Source organism: Mustela nigripes, chromosome 7 (genome assembly GCF_022355385.1).
Source record: "Mustela nigripes isolate SB6536 chromosome 7, MUSNIG.SB6536, whole genome shotgun sequence".
NCBI lineage: Eukaryota > Metazoa > Chordata > Mammalia > Carnivora > Mustelidae > Mustela > Mustela nigripes.
The window spans coordinates 26,432,210-26,457,874 of NC_081563.1; the positions used below are offsets into that span (position 1 = coordinate 26,432,210).

Consider the following 25,665-nt stretch of genomic DNA (forward strand, 5'->3'; position numbering starts at 1 on the left):
TGGAGGCAGGCAAAATCCCTCAGTGTGTATTTCAGTACTTTCGTGATGTCATTGGACAGTGTTTTAAGTCACTTCAGTGTTTAGTTACACAGGTGTTCTGCTAAGAAGTAATTACAGTCAGAGTTTTTAATACCCAGGCATCAATTGGTGGAAATATTGGTATAAAAATGTCAACTGTATAAATCAAAAAAATTATGTCACAATTTAATTCACCCACATCAAACACATGATTATGTGTTTCCAGAAGCAGTAGTGAACGATACTAGTGGTGAAAACAAATCTGGAGCAGCCGACATTGCAGCAAGCCAGCATGTGATGGTGTGCGCCCTCCAAGAGCTCGGGAGCCTGGTGCAGAGCCTGAACGCTACCGCATCCCCTCTTATTCAGGAAGCATCTATAGGTATGATAATTCACTTACTTGCTGGAATTCTCTTTACCATTTCAAAAAAAGTCCTAAAAGTGTGATTGATATTTAACTCCTGATTAGTTGCTTGCCATTATAATTAGTAAGTACTAATTATAGTGTTATAATTATAATATTAGTATTATAGTTATATAATACTAATTATATTAGTAACTACATTATAATTAGAAAACAACTATAATTAGTAGTTTTCATATTACTTGTTAAAAAGCTGGGTTTTATTTAAAATTCACTAGGTTTGTGAATGTTGACTTAATAGTGAAATAAAGTTTAGGGAGACAAAAGAGTTATGTAGTTTGTTTCTAATAATTGGCTAAAATTTGTTGAATAAACATTTAATTTTTACATCAACATTTTTTGGGGATATAATTATACTATTTTGTAGAAAATGTTCCTTTAAGATTCTCTACTATTTCTGAGATAATGTGTTTTTGGCAAAGTTCTGAAAGTATTTGGGTAAAACCATAATGCTTATGATTTTAATCACTGTGTTACACGTATTCTCGTGGTTTATGAAATCATTTGACTTTATTAAAGAGCCATTTGTTTTTGTATTTCTCTTTAGGACTTTTGGAAACTGTGACTTCCGTGCTGCTTCATCCAAGTATGGCTGCCCGGCTTGCCGCCGCCTGGTGTTTGCGCTGCGTGGCGGTGGCATTACCATTCCAGCTGACACCGTTTCTAGACAGGTGTGCAGAACGGCTCAACAACTTGAAAACTTCACCAGAAGCTGTTAGCGGATACAGCTTTGCCATGGCTGCTTTGTTAGGCGGAGTTCATCAGTGTCCGTTGGGCATTCCTCATGCCAAGGGAAAGGTACGAAAGAGACCAGGGAATTTTAAGTGCTGTCATGTGGGGTTTAATCTTCATTGGAACGCCTTCTGTGTTTAATGTTTAGCTGGATGATCAAACAACAGTTTTATTATAGTAATACAAAAAATAGTGTTTTGCCAATAATATTTAATTCTGCATACGAATAGTACATTTTATTTGGGTACAGAGTCATTTTATTTTAGAGGGAAAAAACACTTATACTAATCATGATGAAATCAGAGCTTTTCTTTCAGCTTTTAGAGAGAAAAATTCATATTGTTGTATTCAAAGATGTCAGGAGAATATGTTATTGCATTTAGCATTTTGATAATAATAGTTGAATGGTTTTTATGAGTCGGTGTTTTTTCTTTCTACTATACCTACTAATACTATTACAGTTTTTTCCTCAAGAGTATTAAGTGTTTATGTAAATATTATTTTACATATGTAGATCAGGGCTAGGTTTTTAACTTCTTATTCTTTCTGGGACATTGGGACTAGATTCATTCGTTCTTAGGAGTTCCATAGCTACGACTTGAATCTCGGCTTCCATCTCGTTTTGTTCTTCGACTGCCTCCTCCTGATTGTCCTGCTTGCAGTCTTTCTCCCATCTCCCCACACCACTTCCATGTCTCACTTTAGCTCGGAGACACTTTGGGGCTACGCAGTGCTCAGAGAATAAATGTAATCCCCTCTGTCTGGAAAACCAGCACCTCTGTGGTTCGCCCTCATTCTACCCATTCGTTCTCATTTCCCGCTGTTCTACTTAGACCAGTCATCTTGCTTCCTTCCCATGCCTTTTTCAGCCTTCATGCCGTTATGCACACATTAGAATGTCATCCCCCTTCTTGGTTGCCTGTACCAAGCTTATCCGTTTGTTTAGAAGCCTAATTCAAGTGCCATTTCTTTCATGAAGTCTCCTTAGAGCTATCCTATCTAGGATAACGTCCCTTTTGCAGACCACGACTACATCTGTCTTACTGTTGTGTCATTTAATCACGTGCTGCTTGTTACTTCCCGTTTTCCCTGTGACAGATTCTCTAAGACTCTAATTGCCATAAGACTGGCTTCATGGCAGAAACATAATGGGAGTTCAACAAATCTTTGAATATAGGATAACGGTACTACCAGTAATAGCATTTATGAACTAGTTACATGGGCCAGCACTCTTCTGAGTGCTTTGCTATATTAACTTATTCAGTCCTTGCTGGAGTGTGGTTGGCATTCCTGTTATTCCTGTTCTACCATTGAGGGAACTGAGGCAGGGAAGTTAAGTTATCCCAGGTCAGAAAGCTGGGAAATGACAAAGCTGGGATATGAACCCAGGCAATCTGGATCTGGAGCTCTCTCTTAACCAGTGTGCTGTGTGGGGTCTCCTCAGAGACAACCATGCCATCTGGATTAAGCAGGTCTTGATGTTGCCTCTTTAACATGTTAAAGCAACAACAAAAAAGGACAACTTCTTTTTTAAATTAAGCATACTATCTATGTATTTTCTTATTTGATTTCTTTAACTTGTTTCAGTTAAAATCCAATTGTAAACTTCTCTTGCAGATGGTAGTTAGTATTGCTGAAGATCTCTTACGAACTGCTGCCCAAAATAGCAGGCTGTCTTTACAGCGCACCCAAGCTGGATGGCTTTTACTTGGAGCACTTATGACTTTAGGTATAGTCATATTTGAGTAGGATCTTGTCTAACTGTATGACTGTCAGTAGACGCTAAAGAAAACTTAATTTGAAAGTATTCAACTTCACATTCTAGACTTTGAATGACACGATAAAATTGGTGAAGGTGTATTTCCTCTCGTTTGGGCATAGATTTCTATTTTTGGTAATTTCTGCTTAAGTACATTTAATGACAAAATTATTAATGAAGTTTCATCTTCACTATCAGAATAGCCCTGGTCTAACTAATTGGCTTAGTGTTCACCAAATGAGATGAGAGTATGGGGCCACTTGCCATCCCAAGAGTGACATGTATGACATGATTTTGGTGGGGGGATAAAGTCACATTTAAATGGTTTTTGGTGCTGCTTTTCTGGGGTACCCTTCTGCATTTCACTTTCCTAAGTGCTATGACAAATCTGAGATGCAGGCAGAGTTAAGCACTGTACACAGAACAGAGACATGTCGTGGCGAAGAGATGTGTCTACCTTTTAGTTCGTACATTTAACTTCTATAAAAAGTATGTGTGTGTGCATGCGCTACAGAGTCACTCACCACTTTGAGGATCTACCTTTTGGAAGTTATACTTTGACCTAGTTTTCTAAAGAAAATAAAAAGTGCTAACTTTTCCAGAAATTTATGTTAAATATGTTATGTGGTATGTTAAAAGAATTCCTTTGCAATATAAATTTTTAGTTCTAAACATACTGCCCCTCTATAAAATAAAATTAGCCATATCAGTTGCCCCCAAATGGAGGAATATATAGATGTATGTGTGTGGCACTGGGTGTCAATATTTATATGCATGTGTATTAATAGGAGATTCATCGTAAGATGTGACCCAGGAGTATTTCATTATTGACAGTGCATAATCCACCATTATGAATATAGGTTGATAATATATAATTCACCATTCTGAATATAGGTAATTTCTTTTAAAATACTTGTTACGGATTTATGTTTGACTGCTAAAAATATTGATACTTTGTAGGTGAGTGTTATTATGCTTTAATATGTTATTTTACTTCCTGACTAAGAAACATTTAGAAGTGGGGGAGGAGGAAGTGCAGGCTAGTGGTGGAAAGGTATAGCCTTGCAGTTCTAAGCTGAGTAAGTACAGGGCTGTGGTATACAGCCTGGTGGCTGCGAATCACACTGCTGTGTGACAGGACAGCTGGTGAGAGAGTTAGTCCTGAGAGTTCTCATCACAAGGAGAAAATTTTTAAAAAATTGTTTTTCATGTTATTGTGTCTATATGAAATGGTGAATGTTAGCTGCATCTTTGTGGTGCTCCTTTTACAATTATTTATAACCCAAAACATCATACTGTATGCCTTAAACTTATGCAGCAGTATATTCAATTATTTCTCAATCAGACTGGAAAATAAAAGATGCATGTTGAAAATCTTACTTTTACAGATAAAGATAGAGTGAAACACCAGGTGTTGTTAAAGCCTGTGCGGGGCTCTCTGACTTTTGTTTGAAACATATGTTATATATATATATATATATATATATATATATATATATATGGTTTATATGTATGTTTTCACATTCTTGTTTTCTCCAATAGGACCATCTGTTGTTCGTTATCATCTGCCCAAGATGTTGTTATTGTGGAGAAATGTTTTTCCTCGTTCTCTGAAGGAGCTGGAGGCTGAGAAGGCCCGAGGCGATTCTTTTACTTGGCAGGTAACATTGGAAGGTCGTGCCGGAGCTTTATGTGGTAAGAACTGAAAGGATATCTCAGAATATTATTTTATTACTAAAATATTTGTGAGGGGAAGGAAAATCACTGCTTCAAATTTTTATTTTAGTGTGTAATGACAAATTCATAGACTTGTAGATTTAGAGAGAAGCCTTGTAAATAACCTGTGCCGGTTTGCTAATTTTGCGATGGAAATGAAGCTGAGACTCTGAGAGGACGTTAGCATCAGGGGTAAGGTGAGAGCCAGAGCCCAGGCCTTTGATTCCCAGTGATTGCAGTTGTCCACCTGTCACAGAGGCACTGGCCACCAAGTAAACAGCCTGGTGGGTATTCAAAGAAGAAACTCAGTGATCTTCAGGGTCACTGAGTTGACAGTAAGTCTTTTCATAATGGACACAGCTAGCATTATCAAATCTGCAAATGCTGATGCTTTTTTTTTCCAGACATCATTGTTACAAAAATTATGAATAAGGTTATTTTTGTTTAGAAGCTAACAACTTACAGGAAAGGCTCACGTTTGCTTTCCTCTGGGAATTAGAATTACACTGGGTGATGCTATTCTTTTTTGGTTTATCTCAGAGTGAAAAGTGCTTCTTTTTCCAAGGTGTGGGAGACGGATATATGCTAAAGCATAAGGGCGGCAGGGCAAGGGGTCCTTTTTGTTCCCACACATCTAAGAGCTGAGCTGTTTTTGTCTTAGTTCTGTCGCTAAAGAGGCAGCAAAGATGTTCCCTCTCACTGAGCTATTTTATGCACTCTTGGTTTTATCTTGAAGCTGCATTCTTTGTAGTTATGTGAATTTAGTGATATTATAAGACCTTTGATTTCCCACTCACAGAAATCTCCCTACTAGATACCTTCCCTCCCTCCACCTTTCTTCTAGGCTCTTCTAATGATTTTTTTCTGTAGTTGCAGTTAGTTCTTCTTTCGGTTTGACCTGATCTCAGAGCCTTATATTGTATTATAATGGAGAACTATAGGTATCTTTATGTAATTCTGTAATTTTTTTTATTTTCACAGAAACTATCCTAAATCTGTTCTTTTAAAAATTTTATCTAGCAATGAGGAGTTTTGTTGCACATTGCCCCGAGCTCCTAACTGAAGATGTGATTAGAAAATTGATGACTCCTATTGAATGTGCCATGACTATGATGTCACAGTAAGTAAGCAATTAGGACAAGTTAACATCCAGTTTTACATATTTATAAACAGTCATGTCTTGTACTTCCCTATATGTATCATATATGAAATGTATAAAACTTTACTGTTCTAAAATGACCTTAAAAATTATAGTAATGGTATGGATTGAAATAAAATTGTGTTTTACAGTGTGCCCGTAAAGGCCACAGAATAAACTAAAATGAGAATGTAATACTCACCAGTGTATTTTGGTGGTTCATCGATACATTGCTGAAAATGCTTTAAGTTAACACTTACTCTAGTAAGCTGTTATCAACTATACTTTTGATATTTTAGCATTCCGTCTGTAATTAAAGCCCATGGAGCTCATCTGAAAGCCAGTGCTGCAATGGTCCGTTTAAGACTTTACGATATCTTGGCTTTGTTACCTCCAAAAACTTATGAAGGTAAATAAAATTTATGGTATCTAGTAAAAATTCTTCAATTTACCTCTCCAGTTCTTCACACAGTATTATAGAGTTCTGATCAAGGCTCTCCCCTGACTTTGCAGAGGAAGGCAACTATTTTACTTTTCTTCATATGAAGAAACTAACACTTGTGGGGCATTTACTGTGCTCTGGGTCTGTTCTAATCCCTTTACATGTATTATCTCCTTTGACTCTAACCACAACTTTATGATGTAATTCAGCTGTATTTTATAGATGAAGAGCCTTGGGTACAGAGAGGTAATGTAACTTGCCCAAGTCTGAGATCTAGTAAGCGGTAGAGCTTGGATTCAGAGCCAGCTGGTTCAGCTTTAAAGCCTATGCTTTTATTTATTTTTTAAAAGATTTTCATTTATTTGTTTGAGAGATTGAGCACAAATAGGGATGAGGCAGAGGGAGAAGCAGACACCCCACTGAGTAGGAAGCCCGTTGTGGGGCTGGATCCCAGGACCCCAGGATCATGAGCTGAAGGCAGATGTTTCACTGACTGAGCAACCTACTCACCCCTCTGTCCTCTTAATTATGATACTGAACTGCTTCATATATATTATAATATAGACAATAATTTAGGAATCTTGACAGAGAATAATAATATACTTTACAGACATCAAATATTATATAAAATGCTAATATTAAAGTAAGCCATTGATCTGTGTTCAGTTCAGCCATACCCAAGAATTCTGATGTGTTATGGTTCAGTGTTTGCACATCATTGCGTAATTATTTTTTTTTTAAGATTTTATTTATTTATTTGGGGCGCCTGGGTGGCTCAGTGGGTTGGGCCGCTGCCTTCGGCTCGGGTCATGATCTCAGGGTGCTGGGATCGAGTCCCGCGTCGGGCTCTCTGCTCAGTGGGGAGCCTGCTTCCCTCTGTCTCTCTCTGCCTGCCTCTCCATCTACTTGTGATTTCTCTCTGTCAAATAAATCAATAAATAAAATCTTTAAAAAAAAAAAAGATTTTATTTATTGATTTATTAGACAGATAGAGATCACAAGTAGGCAGAGAGGCAGACAGAGAGGCTCCCTGATCATGACCTGAGCCGAAGGCAGAGGCTTTAACCCATTTGAGCTTCAGGTGCCCCTCATTGGGAAATTAATAATAAACAATAATTGTGTCATATTTAATTAATTAATTAATTAATTTTTTAAAAAGATTTTATTTATTTATTTGTCAGAGAGAGAGAGAGAGTGAGCACAGGCAGACAGAGTGGCAGGCAGAGTCAGAGGGAGAAGCAGGTTCCCCACCGAGCAAGGAGCCAGATGTGGGACTCGATCCCACGACACTGGGATCATGACCTGAACTGAAGGCAGCTGCTTAACCAACTGAGCCATCCAGGCGTCCCTATTTAAACAGATATTTAAATTATTACAATATATTTAATATATTTAAATTTATTAAATTTAAATGTGAACATTTAATAGAAATATTTTCTCTGTTTGAGTGTTTCTGTTACTTTAAATAATTTGGGCTAAAAGGCATAATACAGTAATACACTTGATATTAGACAAAAGGCTGAGAAGTGGTAGAAAGGCATAATACCATTATTGTAGGTTAAAATCAGCATTAAAATATTTAATACAGATTTTTTTTTTTAAAGAGAACAGGTACTTAATTATTTTATCCCTGTAGAACATGTTGCTTCTTTTTATGAGCAGTGATTGTAATTTTTATAAAAATTATTCTTTCATGTCTGATCTGAAGTTCTATTTTTTAGGATCTTTCAACGCACTTCTGAGAGAACTGGTAGCAGAATTCACTTTGACTGACAATTCAGCCAACACAACTACTTCCCTCCTCAGATCCCTCTGCCATTATGATGACAGCGTTCTTCTGGGTTCCTGGCTTCAAGAAACTGATCATAAATCAATTGAAGACCAGGTAGCAAACCATACAGGGAACTGAAATACAACTTAATCAAAGGCAGTGGTGTTATTATACATTGTCATTTAAAAAGAAAATATTGCAGACTAAAGTTTAATTTTATTTTGGCTTTCTTAGACATTTAAGGATAGCTTCCTGATGGTAGATAAGTAGTGAAAAAAGGTAAATTTCTTATGTTCTTTTAAAAAAGTTACCACAGGGGCACCTGGGTGGCTCAGTGGGTTAAGCCGCTGCCTTCAGCTCAGGTCATGATCTCAGAGTCCTGGGATCGAGTCCCACATTGGGCTCTCTGCTGAGCAGGGAGCCTGCTTCCCTCTCTTTCTCTCTGCCTGCCTCTCTACCTACCTGTGATCTCTCTCTGTCAAATAAATAAATAAAATCTTTAAAAAAAAAACGTTACCACAGTTTCTTTTAATTTTTTTTTTTGGTGTGGTTTTAAGTTATTCCTGATATTGTTTTGCTTGCACTTTTTAAGGTGGGCAGTATAAAAATGTTTTTAGAATAAATAAGCATTCTTAAAATTACATAAGGTATAACATTATACAATTTTATGTATGTATAAAATTGTACAATTACTGATGGCTTTTTTTTATGGATAAATCATTTTTTTTTTAAAGATTTTATTTATTTGTCAGAGAGAGAGAGGGAGAGAGAGCGAGCACAGGCAGACAGAGTGGCAGGCAGAGGCAGAGGGAGAAGCAGGCTCCCCTCCGAGCAAGGAACCTGATGTGGGACTCGATCCCAGGACACTGGGATCATGACCCGAGCCGAAGGCAGCTGCTTAACCAACTGAGCCACCCAGGCATCCCGGATAAATCATATTTTTATCTATTTAAAAATTTTGTGATTCAGTCATTCTTGTGGGGTTTTTTTTGTTGGAAATTTTCAGATTGAGTCATTCTTATTTTTTTGTTGTTGATATTGTTAACCTTTTTTTCTGCCTCACATTCTATTTTTCTTGACTAATACTCATTCAAGGAGATTTTGAATGATTTTTACGTCATTTTTTTTTTTTTTTTTTTTTTTTGTAGCTCCAGCCAAACAGCGCGTCTGGAAGTGGGGCTCTGGAGCATGATCCATCCTCCATTTACTTACGCATACCTGCTGGAGAAGCTGTGCCTGGTCCTCTCCCGCTTGGGGTTTCAGTCATTGATGCTTCCGTGGCCCTTTTTGGTGTAGTGTTTCCTCATGTGTCTTATAAACACCGGTTAGTATAAAGTCTAACAGGTAATTTTAGTTAAATATAAATTCTACCAGAGGAGTGGTGGTTAGCAGGGTGGATGGGTTAAGGAGGGTCATGGGGATTGATGAGGGCACTTGTTTTTATGAGCACCGGGTGTTGTATGAGCACCGGGTGTTGTATGGAAGTGTTAATCACTAAATTGTGCGCGTGAAGCTCATATTACACTGGATGTTAGTTAACTGGAATTTAAATAAAAAGTTTAAAATATAATAAATAAATTTAAAAGTATTTAACATAAATAAAGTTATCTGTTAGGAAAAAAAAACATAAATCATACTCAAAGATTTTCCCATCCCATCCAGTTACCTACAATAAAGTGAATTACTACTTAAATAATAGGCTTATAAATTTAATGACCTAAGTGACACATACATGATTGAAAAAAATTGCATGAAAATCCCATATAATTTGAAGCTGTTTTTAAGATTTGGCTCTGTGTACTAGCATCCAGTACCATTGTCTTGTGGACTGTGTCTTAAACAGCAAGATTTTCATTTCAGTAGTTCATTTGCCAGTTTATAAGTAGGTTTTCACTATATCTTTAATGAGGAATCATTAAATAAGTTTGCTAATAAGTCTTTTGTTTTTGTTACTGATGAAGTTAATGAGTGAGGTATTTGCTCTGTAATAAGGTTTGTCATTCCATTTGAGTCTGGAACTTGGGAAATTAAAATAACAGTTGTTTTTCTAAAAGGAGCATGTTGGTTTGCTATATTCTTTGTACAGACACTCTTCCTAACTTTTTTTTTTTTTTTTTTTAAGATTTTATTTATCAGAGAGAGAGGGGGGAAGAGAGCGAGCACAGGCAGACAGAATGACAGGCAGAGGCAGAGGGAGAAGCAGGCTCCCCGCCGAGCAAGGAGCCTGATGTGGGACTCGATCCCAGCACGCTGGGATCATGACCTGAGCCGAAGGCAGCTGCTTAACCAACTGAGCCACCCAGGCGTCCCACTCTTCCTAACTTTATTAGACATTTTGTCTATGTATGGTGGTTTCTCAAACGAAAGAGTGAAAATGTGTGTACCATGTTTACATATGTACATGTATAACTACAAGAGTAGTTATTTCTGGTTAGTAACTTTTTGTTACTAGTCTTCAAATTAAATGAAATGAATATTTTATAATAAAAAACTTTTTTAAAATAAATTATTTTAAAAGATTATGTACTTAAGGTCAGTTATAGACAAATGATGCTTAACAGTAGTGTTGGAGACATGGGTCTCTTATGTGTGTGCTTGAAGGCAGTGTGAACAATGTGCTGCTTCCTCATCCACAGAAGATATACATAGCATTAAAGAGGTCAGTTTCAGCCTCCAGTAACTCTAACTGGACCTGCTACTGGAGACTAGATGATTTCTTCCTCAGTGATTTTGGAGAATGCTCTGACCTGAGACCTATGGACTGTTTTACACTGAGCTTAAATCCTTATCCTTAAATCCTTAAATCCTTAAATCCTTAGGGGGATACTGATTTCCTGCTTTAGTTCATAGTTAACTTTAGTACTAAATCCAACTTCCCAGCATTCCTTTGCCCAACCCATTTATTTTTAGAATCTGAAATGATCTCATTCTCTTTTATCAGAATAGTCTCAGATGGCTGTGATTTTTTTTTTTGCTGTCTCATTTAAATAATTTGAAATAATAAAAAAATTCACTTCTGATTTTCTACATTAAAAAAAATTTACCACAGCTAAATCTTTTTCAAAATCTCCCAGTTAGCTTCTGAGAATAGGACATGAGATACTGTCTTCTTCCATGTGAGGTATTTTATTTTGTATTTACTTATTTATTTTTATATGTTCAGTTAGCCACTGTATGGTACATCATTAGTTTTTGATGTAATGTTCAGTGATTCATTAGAGTATTTTAAAAGAAGAGAAAAATTATGCCACATTTTAACGTTTCTAACTTAAAAATCTTCTACATAGATGCATAATTAATGATTGTTACTCTATTCAAGAAGACTTGAGCACCTACTATATGCCAGGCACTTTGTTAGATGCTGGGGTTAACATCAAAGAACATTGAAACTATGACCTTATGTTGTTAATTGAAACTTAATGTTTAGTTGCTAGCTTTGTTACAGTTTTTTAAATTATTATGTTCAGTTAGCCATTGCTTTTTGATGTAGTGTTCAGTGATTCATTTGTTGTGTATAACACCAAGTGCTCGTCATACTACATGCCCTCCTCAATACCCACCATGCCCACTCCATCCCCAAACCCTCAGTTTGTTTCCAGAGTCCATAGTCTCATGGTTCATCTCCCTTTCCCTCTCTGATTTGTGCCCCTTTAGTTTTCCCTCCCTTCCCTTATGGTTCTGCGTGCTATTCCTTATGTTCCACATGTGAGTGAAACCATATGGTAAATGTCTTTATCTTTTCTCTGCTTGACTTATTTCACCCAGCATAATCCCCTCCAGTTCCATCCATGTCTTCACAAATGGTGGGTATTCATCCTTTCTGATGGCTGAGTAATATTTCATTGTCTATATGGACCACATCTTCTTTATCCATTCATCTGTTGAGGGGCATCTCAGCTTTTTCCACAGTTTGGCTACTGTGTTAGTTAAAAACCGCATGTCCCTGTATCAATTCAGGAGGAAGAGATCTGGTTTAAATCAGCTGCAGGAATGAAACAGCATGGGACATTATTTGTTATACACTTAGCTGTTGCTCTTATTTCTGTTTTCTGAGCCATATATGAGTGAAAAGTATTGCTAATGTTATCTTTATTCTATGATTATAGATTACAGATGTTGGATCACTTTGCCGAATGTGTTAAACAAGCCAAAGGTGTCCGCCAGCAGGCTGTGCAGCTTAATATTTTTACTGCTGTTCTTAGTGCATTAAAGGTATTTACTTTTAAAGCATAAGTATTCTGAAATAAGATTTTAATTATCTTTAATAAGACATGTATATCTAGACCATTATGATAATTATATGTGTATCACTTGATAACTATGTTTTTATATTAAATTGTTAGAAACTACTTATTAGGCTCATTGTAATTAAATAAGTGTTTTCTATTTTAATAATGTTCAAGTTCATGTTTCGATGTGACCTTTCAGATTTTACAAGTGCTAATAAGTTCTTTCAGAATTTTCAAAGATGTCTAATGCAATGACAAAACTTAAGTTCAGTTTGTGGTTAGACCATAAATCAGGAGAGGCTATGTTGTACAGCTGAAAAAGGCTGTATTGGGAGACTCTGTTCTGGTTTAGCTCTCATTAGGTTTATGTCTTGTGCAGTTCCTTTAATCTTTTAAACTTTGGTTTCTACATATATGTAGTGGAATAACGTATTTTGCCTGTCTCTCAGAGTTCAGATACTGTTCTTTGCAGACTCTCATGATGTATTTGAAAACTTTATATATTGCTCAGCACTAAGCTTATTACAAAGTTTTATTTAAATAAAATGGCAGCAAGTACAAGTGTTTAAATGGGCATGAATTAAATCATGTTTTGTAAACATCATGGAAGAGGGACATAGTTACTGATTATAGTAATACAAGTTTATATCATTTGTATAACTGTTAGTATATGCCCTATTTAAAGACCATCAGCTAAGAGACCAACATCTGAGTTTTATAAAAAAGAATTGAGTAGTCCTGATCTCCCTTAGTGTTTGGAAGACTAGTGTACCAACTGTAATATTTGTCCACAGAACACTTGTCTTCATAGATTTGCTTACTAATGCCTCTCTTGTAGTTAACATTTCCCTTGGCACCATGAGTTGGATTTTGTTATCAAGTTCCATGACAGTAAGTGTACCTAGAACAGAGATAATTGACATTTAATATGACGAACAAACTTTATCAATATTCAGCTACTGATATTTTTACCCCATTTTATCATTTTATACTTATCGAATGTACTCTTTTTTTAAAAAAATTATTTATTTGACAGAGAGAGACACAGAGAGAGAGGGAACACAAGCAGGGGGAGTGGGAGAAGGAGAAGCAGGCTTCCCACTGAGCATGGAGCCCAGTGTGGGCCTTGATCCCAGGACTCTGGGACCATGACCTGAGCCCCGAAGGCAGATGCTTAATGACTGAGCTTTCCAGGTGCTCTGAATGTACTCTTGATGACATAATTATCTTCTCTGAAATTTTTATATAAATAAATCAAAGTTTTTTACTCATCAGACCTTTTCCTTATTTAAAGTTCGAATGATAAATGTCAATCAGTTGAATGATAGTTGATTTAATAGTAGAGTGTCCTTGGGGCGCCTGGGTGGCTCAGTGGTTTAAGCCTCTGCCTTCGGCTCAGGTCATGATCTCAGGGTCCTGGGATCGAGCCCCGCATTGAGCTCTCTGCTCAGTGAGGAGCCTGCTTCCCCCCCGCTCTCTCTGCCTACTTATGATCACTGTCTGCTAAATAAATAAATAAAATCTTTTAAAAAAATAGTAGAGTGTCCTTTTATATAAAAACAATTTAAGAGCATAGTCTTTGGATAGAGACACTTCTAGGGATTGTTCATTTCAGGGCTGATTGACTGTAACTATGTTATGTATCATGTTCTGAATCATGTTTAGGAAAGTGATAACCGTCGATCTAATAGGTATTGATCCTAGATGTAGTATATACATATGAAAGATGGTTGAAGAGGGGAATAGGTAAAATCGGTGAAGGGGATTAAGAGATACAGATTTACAGTTATAAAATAAATAGGGCACAGAAATGTAGCATGGGGAATATAGTTAATAATAGTGTAATAATGTTATGTAGTGACACATGGTGACTGCACTTATGATGAGTTAGCTTAATGCACAAAATTATCCAGTCACTGTGCTGTACAGCTGAAACTAATGTTGCATGTCAACTATACCTCAGTTAAAAAAAAGATGGTTGACACATGCACCCCTTTTTATAGAGCATTACTTATAATAGCAAAGACATGGAAGCAGCCCAAGTGCCCATCAGTAGATGAATAGATAAAGAGGTAGTAAATATATACAGTATTACTCAGCCATAAAAGGAATGAAATCTTGCCGTTTGCAATGACATGGATGGACTTAGAAGTACGATGCTAAGTGAAATAAATCAGAGAAAGACAAATACCATATGATTTCACTGATAACGTGGAATTTAAGAAACAAAACAAATGAGCAAAGGGAAAAAGAGTGATAAGCCAAGAAGCAAACTCTTTTAACTATTGAGAGGAAACTGGTTATCAGAGGGGAGGTGCATGGGGGGATGGGTGACATAGATGATGGGGATTAAGGAGTGCACTTGTCATGATGGGCACTGGGTGATTAAAATAAAAACTTAAAAAAAATGAAAAGGTGGTTGGAAAAAAGTGGGTGAAGTGGATATATTTACAGAGATTGCAGCACATTTTTTAAAAAATTTAATGTGAATTTTGAATTGCCTTTTTTTTTTTTTTCTTTTAAATAACTATAGGGCCTGGCTGAAAACAAAAGTACTTTAGGACCTGAGGAAGTTCGTAAATCTGCTCTGACTCTGGTTATGGGTGCTCTGGACAACCCAAACCCCATCTTACGATGTGCAGCAGGGGAAGCTCTTGGAAGAATGGCTCAGGTGGTTGGGGAAGCAACCTTCATTGCCAGAATGGCCCAGTATAGCTTTGACAAGTAAGTGGGTCTGTGTACTGACAAATACGTTTGTTATAGGGGCAAAGATGTCTTTTAAAGTAATCAGTAAATATAGTAATTGGATGATAGGTTTTCCACATTGTATAACATATGACAAAATTTCGTGTTTTTTTAAATGATCTTAATTTTTTATTCAGTAATTGTTTAAACTCTATAATCTGGGAAAGTCATTATATTGTAGATACTTTCAGCGTGATGAGGTTTCAGCCTTTGAATGTTACATAATGGAATCAAGAGGATTGTTAATAGGACTTCTCTCAATTAGTTACATGTATTCTTCTCTGAAATGGTGCCCTGGTAGTCCCTTTCTCTCTCCGCCCCCACCTCTTTTTAAATTCTATTTTATTTTTTCAGTGTTCCATGCAATATGTGCTCTCCTTAATACCTACTACCAGGCTTACCTAACCCCTTATCCCACTCCGCTCCAAAACTCTCAGTTTGTTTCTCAGAGTCCACAGTCTCTCATACTTCTTCTTCCCCTCCAATTTCCCCCAATTCACTTCTCCTTTCCTTCTCCTAATGTCCTCCATGTTATTCCTTATGCTGCACAAGTAAATGAAATCATTTGATAATTGGTAGTCCCTTTCTCTTATCGCTGCTCCCCACATTATACTTCTTGTTAATTAGTCACTTTTTGGAATAAACCATTCTTTTCCTAACTGCTAGCAAGTTTATCATCTCTTAAATCATCCCTGAAACGGGAAAGGTTAGTGTTAGATTTTAAGGATTTCTTTGCTGTTTTAATTAAAAAGAGTGGTGTCAGAGCTCCAAATAAGTGATTAAGTTGATGCAGTTATTAATGATTCTTGGTTGTTAGGCAAGTACTTAAGTAGAGAAGTTGAAAATCAGGTGTGGTCAAGAACTGATACTTGAGTTAGGTAATAACTATTCTCAATGGTTATTTATTTTGAGTACTAATTACACTAAAATAGGACATAATCTTTTTTTTAAAAGATTTTATTTATTTATTAGAGAGAGAGAGCATGCACAAGAAGGGGAGGGTTAGATGGAGAAGCAGACTTCCCACTGAGCAGAGAGCCTAGGACTTAATCCTAGGACTCCAGGAGCATGACCTGAGCTGAAGGCAGTCGCTTAACCAACTGAACCACCCAGGCGCTGTAGGCCATAGTCTTTAATGAGAGGGTTGGGGAGAGACTATGGTGGTGAAGCAGTAGTCTTGAAGAAAATGTATTTTCTTTCTTGGTTATGGAAGGATGGTTTTCCCTGTTGTCAAACATGAACAGCAGTTTGTCTGGTTATAGGATAATGCCCCAGTGTATTGTTTGAATCACTAAGGATAATACGAGCAAGCAGAAGATATCTATTCCCAGATACTTCCTCTTCTGCAGGATGACTTCTGCCATTTTCTAGCAACAGAGCAGTTTTGCTTTTCCAAGTATATGTCATTGATTCTAAAACCGGTTTTCGTTAAAGATGTTTTTAAATACACAACTGATCTTACCTTTTAATAGTTTGTGCTCTGTTAGTAATAGGTAAGATAAGAATGTATTTGTTTGGAAAACTTCAGAGTGGTAATTTTGTTTTGTAGTTCAAGGAGTTTTAACTTTGTAAGTATTTTCAATACCTGTAGGAGTATTTATTTTTTACTTATTCTGGTGAAACACAAAGACTTTCATTCATACCTGTCTGGTTAATGCTCTACAAGTATTTTCAGTGCCTAGTTTCATTAGCTTTTCCAAATCATTGATGATGATTTAAAGTTAAGTATTACCTGCATTTAAAGTTACCCATTTTTCGCAATTCATCTGACATTAGAATTAGAATTCTCTGTAAAACATCATAATTAATTGGTGGCATTTTTTGTTTTTTTGGTTTTTTAATTTAAATTCAATTAATTAATATACATTTTTTCTTCATTTTATACTACCATAGAAAGTAATGGTATGTTTAAAAATCTGTGGTATCTTTTTTTTTTTTTTAAGATTTTATTGATTTATTTGGCAGAGATCATAAGTAGGCAGAGAGGCAAGCAGAGTGAGAGGGGGGAAGCAGGCTTCCTGCCGAGGAGAGAGCCTGATGCGGGGCTTGATCCCAGGACCCTGAGATCATGACCTGAGCTGGAGGCAGAGGCTTAACCCACTGAGCCACCCAAGTGCCCCAAATCTGTGGTATCTTAGGGGCACTTGGGTGGCTCAGTGGGTTAAGCATTGGCTCTTGATCTCTTGATCTCAGCTCAGGTCTTGATCTCAGGATCATGAGTTCAAGCCCCACATTGGGCTCTACACTGGATGTGGAGAGTACTTAAAAAAATAAATAAATAGGGGTCCTTGGGTGGCTCATTCGGTTAAGCCTTCAACTTTTGGTTTCAACTCAGGTCATAATATCAAGGTCTTGAAAACAAGCCCCTACGTGGGCTCCCTGCTCAGTGGGGAGTCAGCTCACCCCCCCCCCCCTCTCTTTCTCCCTCTCCCTCTGTCCCTCCCCCTGCTCGTGCACTTTCTGTTTGTAAAATGAATAAATGAATCTTTGGAATAAATAAATAAATAAAAGTAAAAATAAGGATCTGTGGTATCTTAGATTAGCTTAAAAAAGTTTCAGTGTCCTCCTGTTTCGTTATAGTAGAATGTTTTCACGTACACACTATCTTTTGTTGATTTAGTATCTATGAAAAGCCAAAAGTACTTACACATACAGATCTGTCAGCTATATTTACACACTGAAGTGTTATGCCATCTTAGCAGTTAAAGAGGAATCATTCCTATAAACCGTTCTAGTTAACAGGGAGCTACTTCAACCGCTTAAGTTCAGAGGGAAATAAAATCATTACTGGTTGAATTTGTTTCCATTCAAACTGAAAATCACTTTGAGACCCCTGGGAAATATATATATTCTTACAGCTTAGAATATTCGCTCTATATTGAATAGATGATTATCACTGAGAGAAGTGACCCAGCTTTTTATCTCACTGAAATGTTGCCTTTCAAAAAGTACCAACATGAAAGCAGTTTTGTAATCTATGTAATGCTTTAGAATTCAAGGATTGCATTCATTCTTAACTTCTTTCATTCCCCAAAATGACTGCAATGGAGAAACTGAGTCATAGAGAGGTAGAGGTTACTTATCCAAGGATGTAATATGTTAGAAATACTGCTAAGAACAGACATAGTTTACGTCCTTCATTACTACATTTCTTCATATCTGTTTCATGATAGCCCTTGGGATTTTTCTTTCTTCACCATAGGCAAACTGACCAACCAGTCTTGGTGATGGATTTTTAATCTCTTGGCTTTATTTTACTTTTATGGGTTTAACAGAAATTTGGTCATCAATGACTTACTGAAAGTTATAATACAATTCTGAAAATGCAAAGAAAGTTTCTCTCTAGACATCTTTGTTATTTTAGGTGTTCTGTTTTAAACTCTCTACATTGCTACTTACACATGAATAAAATAATGAAATCTATTCTTTCAAGTAAACATTAAAAATATTTACAGGACTTGCACTGCCAGTCATGGTGGAAGAACAGGGGCTGGGTTTTTGCTGTAGTCTTGAACAGTTGGAAAACCAGATAAAATAAATGAAAGAATGGTTTTCAGGTATTGGACAACAGCCAGCATAGAGCAGTGATCCCTGAGAAATGGGAAACAAACAAGGGGAACACTATAATTGCTCCAGATTTCTGCTTGGAAAGAGTTTCCAGGTTGAAATGCAGGGATAGGTACCCTAAACCTAACTGAGGTAAGGAGAAGGAACTTGGGGTTTTGAGAAATCAACATAGCTAGAAGGTGTGGAATAGAATATGTAAGAGGAGAGAGCTGCACGGAAAGAGAGCTATGAGCAGAGTCATCTGAAATCTTCAGCTGAGCGCTGCTATGTGCAGGAGGAAACTGCCCAAGACCGGGAAAACAAACAAACAAACAGAAAAGAACAGGTGAATAGGTGGAAAGAGTATAAAACAATCCCCAGGGCTCACACATGATTCCTACTGTCCAGATTGGAAAAACCTCCTAAAATGGAGTTGTCAGAGGGATACTGCCTTCGTAGTGAAGACAATATTGACCCACTCTAAAACAATTTAAAAGCAGGCTTTGAAAGGATCAAACTAATTCTAATGAATAAGAATATTCTAGAACAAAGCCCAATAGTATTTAAAGAAACACCACTAATGTAGCACCTAATATTGTAAAATGTATAGGACCCACTATCCAATCCAAACTAAAGAAGCGGGAAAGTAAGATCTGTTACTAAGAGAGTATATCAGTCATTGGAAACCGGCCCAGAAATGGAAGAGATGATGGAATTAGCAATGAAGAATACTGAAAAATATGCACCATATTTTTTTTTAAGATTTTTATTTATTTATTTGACAGACAGAAATCACAAGTAGTCAGAGAGGCAGACAGAGAGGGTGGGGGAAGCAGGCTCCCCACGCAGAGAGCCTGATGCGGGGCTGGATCTCAGGACCCTGAGACCATGACCCGAGTGGAAGGCAGAGAGGCTTTAACCCACTGAGCCACCCAGGCGCCCTATGCGCTGTATTTTTAAGGAAGTATAAGAAAAATCCAAGAATGATGAAAAACAAAATGAAATTCATAAAACAACCCAGGGAAAACTACAAGAACTGTAAAATACTTCCAATGAAAAAAATGCAGTTGTTGGGATTAACAGAAGATTAGAAATTGTGGTAGGAAAAAAAGTGATGTTGAACACCTGGAAATAGAAACTGTCCCAAAGGAAGAACAGAAAAACGGGGAGAAAAATGAACAAGAGTCTCAGTGACTTCTAGAACAATGTCAAGCTTACATTCATATAATTGAAATCTTAGAAGTAAGGGTAGGTCAAAAATTATTTGAGGAAATAGTAGACAGAAATTTTCAGTTTTGATGACAACTATCCATTTACAAATCCAGTGACTTCAACAAACCCCAGATGGAAGAAAGACAAAAGCAATTCATAAACAAATTCCTTAAAGCCATGGTAAAGAGAACATAAAAGCAGCCAGCAGGGAAAAGACATCATGCAGAGGAACAAAAATAACAATTTCAGCAGGCTTCTGATCATAAACTGTGAAAGCAGAAGACAGTAGAATGACCTAGAACGTTATGCCCAGTGAAAATGCTTTTCAAAACTGAAGTTTTAATAAAGACTTTCAGGCTGTGAAAAGTTGGGTAATTCATTGCTTACAAGGTATACCATAAGAAATTAAAAGAAGCTTTTTGCACACACACACAAAAAGATGATACCAGATGGAAATTTGGATGTGTATATAGGAGTGAAGAGTGCCCAAAGTGGTGGATATGTGGATGAATATAGAGACGCATTCGTTTATAAGTCTATTTTAAAATGACCTGTTATTTTTATTCTCATTTTAAATTTATTTCTTATTGTTGTTGTTTGGTTTTTATTTCATAATCACATACTTAACTGTGCAATCCAGTTAGACTTGGAGGGGAATAAGGAGAATATGGTACTCAGAGAACTGCAGCGAGAGCATAAAGATTTTAGGATATTTTGAAGAGATGAGAGTGAAGGGGTGCTCTCCTGAGCTACAGAAGTAATGGTCTGGCAGTTAAGATAAAAGACAAGTCAAATTTAATAGATTTGTCCACAATCAGCCATAGTGATCTCTTTGCTGGTCTTGCCATTCCTGGACGCAGAGCACTCTATGACTTCCACAGTATTCATGCCTTCTTTCACTTGCTAGAGACCACGGCCTTGCCATCCAGCCGCTCACTCTTGGCAGTGCAGGTGAAAAAGCTGGGAATTGTTTGTGTTGGGTCTGGCATTTGTTATAGGCTAGATGCCGGGACCCATATGCTTCAGGATAAAATTCTCAATATCATATTTTTCCCCATAGATGGACTTGCCAGCAGTGCCATTACGGCATGTGAAGTTACCACCCCAGCACAGAAATCCCCGAATAACCTGTGAAAGCAGGAAGTTGTATAACAGAATCCTTTCTCCCCAGTGCTCAGAACATGAAAGTTTTCTGTTCTCTTTGAAACTTTGTCTGCAAAACAGCTCAGAGGAGATGTGACCCAAGGGGTCACCAACCATGGCAATGTTGTACATGGTAGGATTGACCATGACTGGGTGGCATGGGCAGCTCCTGGGCAGCACAGTCTGCAAGCTATTTTTATTCTCATTCTTTTAAAATATCTTGGAAAGATAATTGTCTCTTTAATGCAAATAGAACATATGGTTGTATTTTAATATATAGAGAAGTAAAATACCTGACAACAGCACAGAGAACGGGAAGAGGAAATGGTAGTATACTCTGGTTGTGTATAATATACATGAAAGAATATGATGATCTTTGAAGGTAGATCATAATGACTTAGAAATATATATTATAAGGGCGCCTGGATGACTCAGTCCGTTAAGTGTCTGCCTTAAGCTCAGGTCATGGTCCTGGGATTCTGGGATCCTGGGATTGAGCCCTATGTGGGAGCCGCCTCCTCCCTCTACTCCTCCTCCCTGTTTATGCTCTCTCTCACTGTCTCTCTCTTGCAAATAAATAAATAAAATCTTTTAAAAAAAAACAAAATATATAACTAATAAACCAATAGTGGAGATAAAATGGAATCATAAAAAATACTAAATCCGAAGAAGACAGGACGAGGAAAAAGGGAACAAACTGATGTGACAAATAGAGCACAAATAATGATATGGTAGACTTAAACCCAGCCATACTGATAATTGCATTAAATGAAGTGGTCTAAACCTTAAAAGTAAAAGTTAGGGTTTGTTAGATTAAATAAAAACAAGATCAGGCTCTTAGGCATCTTAATTGGTTAAGCATCTGCCTTCAGCTCATGATCCCAGGGTCCTGGGATCAAGTCAGGTCATGATCAGGTCATGATCCCAGGGTCCTGGGATCAAGTCCCACATGGGGCTCCCTGCTCAGCAAGTAGTCAGCTTCTGCCTCTCCCTCTCCCTCTGCCCCTTCCCTGGCTTGTGCTCTCTCTTGCTCACTCTCTTTCAAATAAATAAAATCTTTAAAATAAATAAAGAAATAAATAAAAACAAGATCTAGGAGCTCTTGGGTGGCTCAGTTGGTTAAGTGTCTTAACTCTTAATTTTAGCTCAGGTCATGATCTCAGGGTTTTGGGATTGAGCCGCATGTTAGGCTCCCTGCTTACCGGGGAGTGTGCTTCTCCCTCTCTTTCTACCCCTCTCCCTCCCCTTGTCCCCACTCATGCTCTCTTCCTTGATTGCTCTCAAATAAAAAATAAAATCTAAAAAAACAAAAAGAACCCCCAAAACAAAAAAGAAGATCTAACTGTATGCTGTCTACAAGAAACCCCTTTAACTAAAAGAGAGAGGTTAAAAGTAAAAGGTTAGGAATAATATACCATGAAAACACTAATCCAAAGAAAGCTGAAGTGGTTCTGTTATCAGAAAAAGTAGATTTTGTAATAAAGATTGTTATCAGAATAAATGAGTGATTTCATAATGATAAGAGGGTGTATTCCTCAAGAATACATAGCAGTTCTCTATGTTTATGTATCTTATGAAATAGTTTTAAAATACATGGAACAAGGAGCACCTGGGTGGCTCAGTCTGTTAAATGTCTGCCTTTAGCTGACGTGATCTCAGGGAACAGGGTTCGAGGCCGGCTCAGTCGGAAGCCTGCTTCTCCCTTTTGCTCTGCCTTGCCTGGCCAGCTCCTATTCTCTTTCTCTCTTTCAAATAAATAAATAAAATATTTTAAAAAATAAAATAAGATAGAATACATGGAACAAAATCTAATAGAAGTGAAAGTTCATAGTTATAGCTGGAGATTCAGCATTCCTCTCTCAGTAGTTGATAGAACAGATGCTTCCAAATTATTAAAAATGGATTTTGCCAATATAATCATCTAACTTGGCCTAACTGACATTTAGAGAATACTTTACCCAACAGCAGCAGAATGTACATTCTGTCTTTCTGTCTCTCCTTTTCTTAGGCAGTTGAAGGATTTATCAGTGTTACAGTTTTTTTTCCAAAAACCAGCTTTTGGTTTCATTGAGTTTCTCCATTTTTCTGTTTTCTCTTCCACTGATTTCTGCTTTACCTTTTTAACTTGCTTCATGTAAGTAACTGTGATTACTTTTGGTTCAGTTTGCTTTTCTCTTTCTAGGTTCTGAAGGTGGAAGTTTAGGTAATTGATTAAAAACCTTTCTTTACTGATATAAGAATTTTAATGCTGTAAATTCACCTTAAAACAATTTAGCTTCATACCATAATTTCCATTTTTTGGAATTAGTTATCTGTCTTTATAAATGTCCTATGTATACTTGAAAAGAATTACAATTGGTAAATTTTATTGTATACAAACATCTCAATAAAGCCTATTTTAGAGTAATATACAGTATCTCCTTTTTATATTTTTTAATTCATTGGGTAAATTTCACAGGGAAAAATGCTTGATGCATTTTAAAGAGGTTCAAATCATAATTAGAGATAATTTCTTAAGTGAAAGTTAACATTTTCTTCAGTTCTGTGACTAGAGATACATTTTTTTTATATTTTTAAAACTAGTTATAAAAGCAATTCTTTTATCTAAAACACCAATAATAGGGGTGCCTGGATCGCTCACTTCTTAAGCGTCTGCCTTTGGCTCAGGTCAGGAGCCCACAGTCCTGGGATCAAGCCCCGCATCGGGCTCCCTGCTTGGTGGGAAGCCTGCTTCACCCTCTCCCACTCCCCCTGCTTGTTTTCCTACTCTTGCTATCAGTCTCTCTGTCAAATAAATAAATCTTTAAAAAAGTAAAATAAAAATAAAAAAATAAAACCAATAATAAAAATATTTTTCAAATGATTCTTGACTTTTTTTTTTTAAGATTTTATTTATTTATTTGACAGAGAGGTAGCACAAGTAGGCAGAGCGGCAGGCAGAAAGAGAAGGAGAAGCAGGCTCCCAGCTGAGCAGGGAGCCCCATGTGGGACTCAATTCCAGGGCCCTGGGACCATGACCTGAGCTGAAGACAGCCACCTAACCGACTGAGCCACCCAGGCGTCCGATTCTTGACTTTTTAAGGAATGATGTTTAAAACTGAGAAATTGTGGGGTGCCTGGGAGGCTCAGTGCGTTAAGCCTCTGCCTTCGGCTCAGATCATGATATCAGAGTCCTGGGATCGAGCCTCACATCGGGCTTTCTGCTCAGCAGAGAGCCTGTTTCCCCTCTCTCTCTGCCTGCTTTTGATCTCTCTCTCTCTGTCAAATAAATAAATAAGTAAAATCTTAAACCAAGAAGTTGCAATTCTTCTTTCAAATTTTCTCTAAAATAAAAGTAGGCTTTATGCCATGAAATACATGACTTTCACCAACCATTTTCATTAATCTTTATCTCTTGGTAGGGAGTGGAGAAAGAAGTAATCATACCTGTAGTCTTTTCTGATTTCCAGAATAAAGCCCTTTCATGGTGTGACTTAAAAGCTTTTAATTGCCATAGGGAAATAGGAAAACCAATTCCTGAAGCATAACTTTTTTTTTCAGGTTGAAATCAGCCCGTGATGTTGTATCCAGAACTGGCCATTCATTGGCTCTGGGTTGCTTACATCGCTATGTTGGTGGTATTGGCTCAGGACAACATCTGAAAACCAGTGTCAGCATTTTATTGGCTCTAGCACAAGATGGAACATCCTCTGAAGTTCAGGTATAATGTTGATTTTTTTCTTTATTATGAAGTTTTTAAATAATATTTTTAGAACTATTGTAAAATAGTAATGATTCTGCTGATTTGTTTAAAAAATGTATTAGAGTCTTTCTCTGTCATTTTATGAGTCTTTTTAATTGTAAAAGTATAAACAGGATTTTGTATTTTAACCTAATCTTAAATCTGTCTTATTCTGGGAATTTAACCCATTCATATATATTTCTTGGAACATAGTTTCTTTTTATTACTTATTGTCTTTTGTACTTGTTTTCTCTTTTCTTTTGCATTTCCTTACATTTGCTAAATTGATCTAGTTTCTTTTAATAACCATTCTGTGTCTCTTCCCACTCATACACCATCCCAGCTCCAGTGTTTTTGGTTGAATCTTCAAGTATCCTCCTGCAATTCTTTGTTTGTTTCTCTTTAAACATTTTAGTTATAAAGAAATACAACCACAATGAAAGGCAGGAAGTTCGCTTGTGTGAAAATATACTACACGGTTGATTTGCCATCTCACACTGACGTACCTGTGAAGGTCAGGAGTATATGAATCCAGTAGCATTCAACTTACCAGCTTTGTACTGGGACTGCAAATTGGGAAAAGAGACAAATTCACTTGGCATTAGGGCCTACCATTAGTTTATTAATGAATTCGTTCCTTCACAATTAGATAAGGGACAATAAATCCATCAGAGGCTTCTAGTCTACAAACTTATTTTACCTTTGACTTCTTGGCAAAAGTTTCCAGCTGTGTAAAGCTCAAAATTCCCCAAAGGGATAGAAACAAAAATCAAGTAAGCTTATCCCTTAATAGGTGCTACTACTTTTTAAAAAATTCTGTTTTCACAGTAGACTAGAAGAAAACTATGCCTACAAAGTTGCTGCTTTATTTTGTATTTTAAATTTAATTTACTTTTTTTTTAGAGAGAACATACAAGCGGGGCAGGGTAGGGGCAGAGGGAGAGGGAGAGAGGATCTCAAGCAGGTTCCACGCTCAGTGCAGGGCCTGACATGGAGTTTAATCTCACAACCCTGAGTCATGAAATCAGGAGTTGGACGCTTAACCGACTGAGCCACCAAGGTGCCTCTC

General features: G+C 37.0%; 1 protein-coding gene across 3 annotated transcripts in view; it reads left to right on the plus strand.

Annotated features, from left to right (window-relative positions):
• The window catches only part of HEATR5B (HEAT repeat containing 5B), a 105,353-nt gene that overhangs the window by 17,916 nt on the left and 61,772 nt on the right, over window positions 1-25,665 (plus strand). For all 3 annotated transcript variants that reach the window (XM_059405416.1, XM_059405418.1, XM_059405417.1), the window contains 11 exons: window positions 245-400; window positions 990-1,240; window positions 2,792-2,903; window positions 4,476-4,628; window positions 5,670-5,769; window positions 6,087-6,196; window positions 7,951-8,114; window positions 9,149-9,324; window positions 12,107-12,212; window positions 14,763-14,953; window positions 24,416-24,575. In XM_059405416.1, the coding sequence (XP_059261399.1) occupies window positions 245-400; window positions 990-1,240; window positions 2,792-2,903; window positions 4,476-4,628; window positions 5,670-5,769; window positions 6,087-6,196; window positions 7,951-8,114; window positions 9,149-9,324; window positions 12,107-12,212; window positions 14,763-14,953; window positions 24,416-24,575 (1,679 nt within the window). The remainder of the gene's footprint in view (window positions 1-244; window positions 401-989; window positions 1,241-2,791; window positions 2,904-4,475; window positions 4,629-5,669; window positions 5,770-6,086; window positions 6,197-7,950; window positions 8,115-9,148; window positions 9,325-12,106; window positions 12,213-14,762; window positions 14,954-24,415; window positions 24,576-25,665) is intronic.